The sequence below is a fragment of the Pecten maximus genome, unplaced genomic scaffold (assembly GCF_902652985.1).
Source record: "Pecten maximus unplaced genomic scaffold, xPecMax1.1, whole genome shotgun sequence".
In the NCBI taxonomy this organism is placed as follows: Eukaryota; Metazoa; Mollusca; class Bivalvia; order Pectinida; family Pectinidae; genus Pecten; species Pecten maximus.
Window position 1 is genome coordinate 18,883 of NW_022983094.1, and position 10,875 is coordinate 29,757.

Below are 10,875 nucleotides of genomic sequence, written 5' to 3' on the forward strand. Positions count from 1 at the left end.
GTCTAGCTTACAAACTTACGACTATAAGGGTAACATGTTTTGCTTGATAAAAAATCAACAGGAATTAGAATACATTAAATGAATGTGAATCAGAAATAATGTTGAACCTTCACCGGTGTCCGCCTACCTGTGTTACATATAACATGTGTTTTAGGATACCTGTTTCCCGTCGTAACTAAAAATAATTGCTCACGACCCTAGATATAAAAGTTATCTGTCGATGATGGTTACTTTCTTATACTCCTGTAGGAGGCCTTCATAAATAGGTTATGATAAAGTTATAAAAAAACGAGTGACATCGTTAGAGACAACTACACATTTTTTGTAGAGCGTTTTTAACCTACTTGAACGCAGGTCCCTATTAAAATTGATAAGTTCAATGTGCGAGACCACTTGATAAACCCCTTGTGTCGTGAAAACATTCTCCTTGCTCCTTCTAAAGGAGATTCTCAGAAGCTCCAGCGTTGTTTTTCCTTTTCATGTCAGCAACAACGCTAGTATACCAAGCTTCCTTAGGGTCGTCACTGGCCTCCAGAGCCCCAGAACTGAGTGTATTATACCTATTAATGTATATGTCGACTGGTTCCGTTTCCTGTCGGGTTACACTTGCGCCTGCCTCGTTCGCGTCTCCAGGTACCGTTATGGTATTATCAGATGCTCGGAAGGCCATACTCTGATCCGACATAGGCATCTCTGGTGACATAAAAAGACGATTTTCAAAAGAATGAGTTTGTGTTGGTGTACGTGTTCTTGAAGACCGGAACGGTGTCTGGAACTGGAGCATGCGTAGTCTGCCCAGAAATGTCCTCAACTGTTCCAGATTAAGTTGCAGTACAGCGTTCCAATCAAGACCAATGTTCGTCGCCCTAACAGGGGTCGGTGTTGTGGTTGCCGGTCTAACGTTAACAAACGAGCGGTCTCCCCAAGGTTGTCGACTTTCTGCCATGACATCTAATCCCTGTATAATTGGGTTATGTCGTGATCCTATTCTATGTTGGGAACGAGGTATACCTGGTCTCCTCCAAATAGGCCTCGTTGGTCTCCTGAACGGGTCACGTGGTTCGGGTCTTTTCATTGCTGGTGAAGGCCGTCTGTTTGAGACAGGTCGTACAACTGGTGACGGGCGTCTATCTATTGACGGGAATCTATCTTGCTGAGGACGTGTATTGGGTAGAGGTCGCCCCCATCGGTCTCTTAATCCCGCCCGATTTACATCCGGGCGCTGCTGTTGAGGACGTGCTGTGGTTGTACTCGGCGTTGTGGTAGTAGTAGTGACTGGTATGGTTCTAGGTCTGACAGGAGGTCTTGGACGCATCGTTGTAACTGGAAGTGGTTTTGGTCTCGTCGCGACGTCCCCAACGGAGGTTTCGGATCCTATACTAATATCTGCACAGTTACGAAATTCCTCCTGTACTCCACAACCTATGCACCCACGGCCTTCTTTGTTTACACCCCAGCTGTTTCCTGGAATAAATAAATACATTTTATGAAAATCCATCCTTCTTATCCCTTATAAACAATACTTTTACGCTGTAACGCGAATAATAAAGGCCAGAAATGTGTCTGAGGATTCGGTTTCAAATAATAAAAATCGTGAAATTACTTTAAGAATGGCCATATAGCATTAATAATGCAGAGTTTATTAACTAAAATAAAGAAGGGACGTTTTGGGACAAAGCTATTTGGCCGGTTTTGGCAAATATCCGGATTGGGCAGAGTCCGGTTTGGACAGAGAGCACTGTATATAATCAAAACAAGTCGTATATTACCAGGCAATATACCCAATGCCATAAAATAAGGCTCAATCTATTTATTGTTGAAAATTATTATACTTTTGACGTAATGCTTAGCTTGAATGTAATGCAAACATTATTCAACCATAGGATATTTCTTTGTTTATATGACGTTTAATGATCCGGTCAAACCCTAACCATAAATAGTCCCTACCTGTTCGGTACCGCCACTGTAACACACATTGTGAGCAGGATATTCCGCGAGGAAGGAACAGAGTAAGTTCATGCATGCCACCAGACTCTGGGTAATATCTGGTAGGCTCGCCTTGGTCGACGTCCGCTTCTGCGACAGGAAGTAGATATTTGTTCAAACATTCCTGGGTAACCGGAGCCGTGACATTATTGTGGGGACAGATCCGGAACTCATAATATCCCTTGTGATAAGCTGTCAAGTCAATGGTTACACGGATTCTGGACGTCCCAATCGGATACGATCGTACGATGATACCATTAGCGAACGCCCCACCAGCCTCGTTTTCACGAACATCCGCCTCATAGGGGTCGCCACATACACCACACAATCCGCCAAGTCGTTGAATTGCCTGGAAAAAAATACATACAACATTAAAATATTCATAAACTTATAATTCTGAACCTTATTGTTAAGTTTTTGTGAGGAATTTAATTTGAATCTGAATTTGTTTTGAGAGTTTTATCAAAGACACAAGATATTCCCACTTTTCAGTGCAAATTTAAAGTAACGAATGTAGCGGAGCCATGAAGGAGAGTTTCAGTTTCGCGGCCAAATAAAACCTTTTAGGCTGATTGTTATACTTACATCACGTCCCCCGCAGTACAATTGAGTGTCCTCATAATTTGGTGGCGTATTGAAACCTTTTCTCCACATTGATGACCTTTGAACCGGATCCATCATTCGACCATGTTGGAGAGATTGTCCAATCAAATTCACCAACACAAACACACTTATTAATAGTGTTGTAGCCATTTTTTCTCTTTTCAATTTTCACGATTTTTTTCGTTTCCTACAAAAGAAAGATATAGAATTGGAGATCACAAATTGAACATGTGGATGTTCGGATAGAGAAGCATGTCCTGTGGCGCATACAAGAAGAACAATGTTTCATTACCCTAGTTCTAATTTTGAGATTGTTAAATAGCTTTGCTTTGAACTAGATTAACAGGACGGCTGCAGTTGATGAAGATGAAGAGACGTTTACTATCTCGGAACACCTGGTCGTATTCGCATTGTCCTTCTTCAAGGAGTAGCATGCAAATATATATATTTGTATTGTACCCTGTGTTTTATGGGTTTTGAACTGAAATTATGACTTTGTTATTATGATGTTATCCTTTGATTAATACCGGGTATGTCAAGTGTGTCGCACAATATCTTCAAAGCATGATTTAAATTGTCTGTTTGAAGGGTTTAGGTTTCTTGCAACAGCGAGAGTTATGGGAGGACGGGTGTCAAAGAGACACCTAAAGAAGAAAAACAAATCACAGAAAGAGAAAAAGACAAAACATTGAAAAAAAGAAAGAGAATATATAATGTAATATAAAGTGTGGCAATGGGGGCAAAGGATCTATTTTGGTCTCTTCAATGTTTCCTACAAAGAAGACACGAAAGAAAATTCCCAATTCTTCAGGCGGCCAGCTTCAAGTCGCATTCTACGAAAAAAACATGCGATGGAATACAGTGGGTCTTATTCTGGCGCTCTCTGATGGCCCATGATCCGAAGACAAAGGAGAAACCACCCACGTCTCTTAAAGTATGTCATACCAGCTAGCTATACTATAAATAACCTGAAAAGGCATTTCAATTTCATTTTTCATTTCCATTGATGGCGGAAATATCATCTAAATTTGACAAAGGTTTTGTTCAGCCACCACTGACATGGATGAGGTGGGATGTTTCTTGTTCGAGTGTGATAGCAGAAAACTTAATTAAACATCAAAAGTGATTGACTGACAGATGTCATGTGGTGATGTCAGTTTCAACTTCATCTGGTTTAATTTCCTTTCTTTATATAGGAATTGAAATTAAATAAATCCAATTAAAGATTTGGTTTCATATTGTTTATTGCATTTGAATGAATTCTGAACGAGATCATCTTATGCAAATGTGGCTATTTGATATTGTCGTTTCATTGAGAACGTCCATGTTTTTATGCATTAAACAAAATAAACTATGTAGTTGTACGTTTCTGCTTTGGTTTCGTATTGTAATTGAAATCCTCAGTTTTGTTTCAAATTGTGTTTCTTTTTTGCATGATTTGAACAGGGGGCACATGCGTCTTCAGTTTTATTTATGTTGTAAGAATTATTTAAAGGTGTCGGTTTGGTGATTTCTCTTCTTTTCATGAAATAACCTCAAAATTTAAGTGTTGTTTCATATCTTATTATTTGTCTCGTTTTACTGAATTTCAAATAAAAACACAAAAAACCCACTTATTTACATTACAATCTCGACTTCAAATATTCAAAGTTCATCGATCTTAATTCATAAGTTTCATAATTAATCATTACTTAATAGCGTGAATTAAATAACGTCACATATTTGACGTCGTTAATCTTCTGTTCTTTAGCTCTAGATTAAATACCATTTGTATTCATGTATGCATGAACTAAAGGTCACGCTGAATAGACAATATACAGTCGGTATAAGATGTTTAATTTCTCTGAATGAACCTTCATTTTCCTGTCATTACTAAATTGATCAAAGATTTGTACACGGATTGTATAAAAAAAAACCAGACACACAAGATATCAGTACCTCTCAAAGAAACTGAGAGTTAGATAAAGGGAGCATTAATGAAATAAACTGCATCATTCAGCTGTTTGAGGCGATTGAACTCGACACAGATCAAACAATATGTCTTTTATCTAGATGCGGAGGTGCTAACATCTCCATAATTTCAATAAATTATTATTTTGAGATACTGTATTTCAACATATTCAAATGAATATGCTGAGAAAATATTAACATATTCAATTGTTTTCCCTCTTTCTACGATTTAATGATAATTTTAAATGTAGAAACCTATATGAGAAGTTAGGTAATGATATGTTTAAATATAAAAGGTTTTGTGTTAAACCGAAATGTAACAATCTTTATTTCAATGTTAGATTTGATCCAACTTAAGAATAATACTTCTATTATATAAATATATGTTCTTGTCCTGAAATAGTTTGAGAGGCTTATGAATTACAATATACAATCACACTGTTTTGTAGTAAATTAACATCTATTAAACGATGCCAAAACAACGCTAACGAGTATATCTTAATTGACAATAAACAACTTGCCTGTTATTATAGATAACAAAAATATACTTATGATCCACAAGGTAATATCAATTAATTTAATTAAGATTGAAAAAGAATGGTAAACAATACATACTAAACTACATCATACAATAGTTTCGTCCTTTCGAAGACAAAGCAATTGTCAAAACGTATGGACATCAGTTTTTTACAGATCATGGAGATTTATGAATTCAAAACAACATCACACAATAGATCCGCCCTTTCTTAGACAAAGTAAGAGGCAAAAAATGTGGAAATCCAACACTATATTTTGAATAGATACAGATCAAAGAGATTTATGAATACAAAACTACATTACACAACAGTTCCATTCAACTAAAACTCAGCAAGAGGCAAAAAATGTGTGAACATCCATTTTTTTGAAATAGATACAGGTCATGGAGATTTCTGAATTCAAAAAACATCACACGATAGATTCGTCCTTTCTTAGACAAAGCAAGAGGCAAAAAATGTGAACATCCATTTTTTTAAAATAAATGCAGGTCATGGTGATTTATAAAAACAAAACTAAATCACACAACAGTTCCGTCCTTTCAAGGCTCGGCAACAAGCAACAAAATCTAAATATTCCGAATGGAATGCAGGAAAATCAAAACTAACCTAAAATATTAATATCTAGTCTATCACTTACCAGTTAGTACAATTCCTTTCACTGTGGTTTAGTCCTTTCTCATTAGGCCTGTACAGTCGTTTGGTGACAACTGATTCTGTCGCGTCTTTTATATCTGTGGAGAACTTGTTGAAATGATTAAGGTTAATATGAGCAGGAGGTCAAATGTCATCTATTTTCTTCCTCAGTTCGTGCAGAGCCATCAATCATCGGGGTTACAAAGACATAGGCGAATGTTCCTCTGTCGATATGTCACGGTGACAGGTTCACAATGTTGATAAATTGGATATGAGCGTTGGCAAAAACCCTTCACGAGTACATCTTATAAAAATATGATTTCTGAATTTTTACTGAAGATATACTTATCTCAAATTAATCTTGTGTTTGAAATATTGGCTAAATCTTCATAGCTACGACAAATGTTGTTTTACAAATGATGTAAAGCTGTATTTATCAGAGGGTTTCAGTTCGAAAGAAATGTATCTGTGTATTTATTTATTTATTTATTTATTTATTTATTCATTTATCTATTTATTTACCAAAGAATATTATTATTGTGTGGATACAGATTTCTTTTTTACTGATACTTGTCAATGTGCATGTTTTAACATTTCAATTCCTTTTGAACAAATAGCGAAATGTAGAGTTCCTTGACAATAGTGACCGTTTGTTTTGTTTTAAGTTTGAATTTATAACTGTTATTGGTCATATTCGCGGGGTATTTGATTTTGCTATATTTGTGACTGATACACATACCACGAAAGCAAATACCCAAATACGAACAAATGTATATAAGAGTTAACTGTAGAATGTTTATTTGGCGGTGTTGCGGGATTTTAATACCCACGAACTATACCCTCGGGCCTGTATGTCGTATTGTGACGAATGCAAAATATCAACTCGAGCGTTTTGCATTTGTGTTAAATTGATTTTCAGTAAAATGTATATGTTACCAATACTTTGTATATACTTAGTTTATTATTGAGTACTGACATGCTCGTACCACGTGACTGTACAACGTTAGTATACCGCTCGGTAATCAACCTAATATCATCCTCATTTTACGACTTCTATGTCGTAAAGTAGACCGTCGTGTTATTGAATTAGACAGCGTGAACGTCACACTCTCTCTATTAGTATTAACAGCCAATTAAAAAGATTGTTTGTCAATAAAGTCGACCAATGGCATGCCGCGTACTATGTCAATAGATAAATCACATGTTCAACCCTTGTTCCGAATATATAATTCGAGCATGCAGGTATTTTACTCTATATTTACATGTTGACAAAACAATATGGGGCGTATCTACAGTACTATAATACTATTCGTCTCCTATGTCACCTACGTCAGTGATGAATGAAAGTCGGATGCGATTGTAAAAATGACGTCACGATGATTGAAGTGAAAGCCAGGGAACTCTCTGTATATTTCAAGCTCGGTAATGATGACGTAATATTTCCGAATATTTATCGATATATCAGGGGAATGTGCAAAAACACACAAGATATTTACCCTTTTTAAAACAAGTTCAAGTTTAAGATTGACAGAGGTCAAAAATCGGTTAAACTTCATCATCCTTATAGGACTCGTCAGTGATGTTAGTGACATCATACAACTATTTCGTCCTTGTGGGACTCATTAGTGAAACTGGGGTCATACAGTTGTTAAGTTCTTTCTTAGGCTCTCGGTTATGCTATGGGCACCATACAGTTGTTTTGTCCTTCAAAGACTCGCCCAAAAGGCAAATGATCAAAATGTGATGATCCTTAGAGGCGATGAAAAACGCCAAATATGTCGATAGGTTCAGAGGACCATTAATTAATTGTATGATTAACAGCGTTTTATATTCTGACTGTTTCTATTCACATGAATCCAAATATCAAAGAAAATAAACATTAATAATACATGTATTTCACTTCATGATTGAACGTTTTTGCTCTTCAGTAGCTCGGTAATTCATATCATTGATTTTTTTTAAATGTGCAGGTCAGATGTAAATATGCATACATGTCATTTTGTTCAAAATAAAATTGTAAACATTCTATTTGGAAAAGAGCTTCATATACGTTGGCCAACTTGTGTCCAATCCTATTGTGTTATGGATGCTAATAAAATATGCTTATTATAAACCATGTTAAATGTCTGTGTTACATAGGAAGGCGATCTAGTCCTCTCACTCACTCACAAACTGCTGAGTATTAAACATGTGTAGAATCTACACATTCCTACCCTGGGAATTAGTCACCACAAGTAGGCGAGCAAGAATTAGCACAACCTCTTGAACATTAACATCCGCGAAATTTTATTTAGAATTCGGATATACTAGAATTCCGCAGCATTTTTTGCAGAGAAAAACGTCAAATGAAATGCACCTTCGCCTATGGTGGTCGGTTAGGGCCACTTCGTAATCTCGTAACCTCGCAGCCTCGACCTAAAGTTGAGGTCGCGAGATCGCAAGGTTGCGAGGTGAGGTCGCGAGATCACGAGGCGAGGCGCGAGGCAAGGTAACACCTTTTAAAGCGATGACTACATACATACGCTCCCTACCCGTGCCGGTTTGTGTTTCTTAGGAAGCTAAAATGCAGTCCAGTCTGTGCAGGCGTGATTTTGTCTTTAAGTAAGACACTTATTGCTCTGCATCGAATGTGACGGGCATTTTTATGCTTTTCAGAGAGGTGGTCACCAGCTACTACAAGGAGATCCTATCCCAAAATGATTTTCGCTGTTCACGGGGTGATAAACCAAACAAGAAAACACTCAAAGCTCATTAAACCGGAAGGTACCAGTCACTAGAAGGTCATTAGGTACGTTAAACCGTATGACGTTTTTTTAATTGATTATCGGGATGTATCTCACCTGGTTTGTGTTTAATAGTTCTGATGTTTCATTGACAAAATATGATGCATCATAGGAGACTGGCACCAGTAATTACTAGACGTACGCCCTCACCTTGGATAATTACCTACCACTGACACGTCTATACCAATACCTATTGTAGTATATATACAACATTGTACTTTAGTCGTGAAAGGATTATTGAACGTTTAAAACACATGATATGTTTCATTGAATAATCATTTTAAATTGGTAAGACATATTTGAACTCCATATCAACTTCTTTCTTATCAATTTGACCTTTTTATAGAATGTTTATAGAACATAACATATTTTTTTAAATATATCAAAAGTCATTCATATAAACTACATAAATGTAGTTCTTTGCACATTTTTTTTTTTTTTTTCAAATGATTGTTTTTGGAATGTTAAACAGATTTTTGAGAATGAAATATAACATTCTTTCAATTCTGGTCAAGCATTTTCAATTATTTCTAAAGAGTAACGTATCGAATATAGAAAAAACATAGGTATAAAGAAATCCAAAAATGGTCGGATATTTCAGGATATCGCTTAAATCAGAGGTCGGTAAAACCACTACTGTATTTATATTAAAATCAGTTATACCTGTGTGTGTTTTGTAAAAGTGTTTATGTTGTGCTAGATTCAATCAGTACATTGGATGATTGACATCAGACCGATATAACCAGGTACCATCGTGTGTAGGGACGGATATGACTAGTAATGTATTCTGACGTACACGTGGTCACGTCGTGATCAGGACCGACCCCAGACGATTCTGTGGTGTTTTGGTCAAAATCTGATATATCTATATGACGTAAGTATACACCTTTTATTCTTTACTATTTCTCTTTTGATCTCTAAATGATCGATTAAGTTGAATAATTTTGATATCAATTTTTACTATCATTCTTAACTATCTGTATAAGATATCGAGAAACCTTTCAGACTATTATTTTATTATTTTTGTTGTAATTTCTTGTTTTTTCTTTCATTTATTTATCTATTTATTTATTTTATTTTATCTTTTTGTACAGCTATGTTCATATGAGACAGGTATTTATTGGGGCGTTGCTAACAGATAATTCGACCACAGAAGAAAAAGAATGTGAGGAAAGCTAAACTTGGTAAATTTCAGTAAACACTAAAATATAATAAACAAGAGGTCATATTGAAATTCTTAATCGTTTATAATTTGTTCGCTTTCACGCAAGAAAAAATCAAGATCATGAAAATGATCTAAAAAATTGAAATCTTATATTTTTGTTTTTTTCTTATATTGGTCCTTACCCCACAATATCTTTGCAATTGTAAAAAACAACAGTCGACTTCTCAAACACCACAGCGTAAATCACTTTGCTTGAAGATAATGTATTACCACAGCTGTAAAACTTATTGATGTTTTACTAACCAAATTATAACAGATTATGGTTAGATATGTTATTTAAAATCTGGTATACCTGACACAATGACACAAATACCAGTTTTAGATTGATGGGGTGTACGTAGTATGACGTAACAGCCGAAGTCTTCCTCCAATCTTCAAGAGTTATATTACAGATAAATATGTACATTTACCATATTATTTTATTGACGATCAAATGCCGTAGAAAAGCAGATAAAGAGACCATTTAAATTGCTGTGATATCACATGATTCTTGATAGGATATTAAACAATACCTCAAAACAAATCATAGTCTAGCTGCATGTTATGAGAGTCGAGTTTCCGTGGGGCTCCCTAGGGGTGAACTCCCGGAGAAATTCTGTTCGTGGGATATTGTAGAAACCAGAAACAAGGTCAGCTGTATCCCTACTGTATGTTAATAAAAGGGTCTACACATTGACTAGGGAAGAATTTGCAATTGATGTTATTCGAAGGTGGCTTTTATTTCAGGGACCAAAGAGACCAAATTAGATCTGCTGCCCCAATACAACAATTGGGATATTTCTAGTTTACTTTCGGTTCTGTTTTCTCCTAGTTCTGACTAGTAAAATGAAATTATAATTAATAAGTATGATCAAAATTAGCATTGTAAACATGTGATTTAAAGGAGCATTCTTTCATTCGGACATCAGAAACTTGCAAAACTATTGATAAAATCTTTGCCTGAATCAGGAAGATGTGAGTTTTTGTGTCTACCGGTAATGAAAGTAACGCCGAAATGTACACAAAAATAACGTTTCGTACACAAATACCGTCTGCCATAGCGATAATTAGTGATACTTCGGGTCGAATTGAGAATTTTGAGGATTTGATACTTCAAGCGTTTTGGTTTTTCTTGAGAGTAAAACTGCCATATTGATGTAAAGATTATATTTTTACTACT

General features: G+C 35.8%; 1 protein-coding gene across 1 annotated transcript; it reads right to left on the reverse strand.

The window, feature by feature from the left end:
• Window positions 1-436: 436 nt before the first annotated feature.
• On the reverse strand, window positions 437-2,764 carry LOC117321453. Its single transcript, XM_033875870.1, has 3 exons — window positions 2,572-2,764; window positions 1,948-2,335; window positions 437-1,464 (listed from the first exon to the last, which is right to left on the reverse strand). The coding sequence occupies exons 1-3, from the start codon at window positions 2,737-2,739 to the stop codon at window positions 437-439; spliced, it is 1,584 nt and encodes a 527-aa protein (XP_033731761.1). The 5' UTR covers window positions 2,740-2,764.
• Between the last annotated feature and the right edge of the window lie 8,111 nt (window positions 2,765-10,875).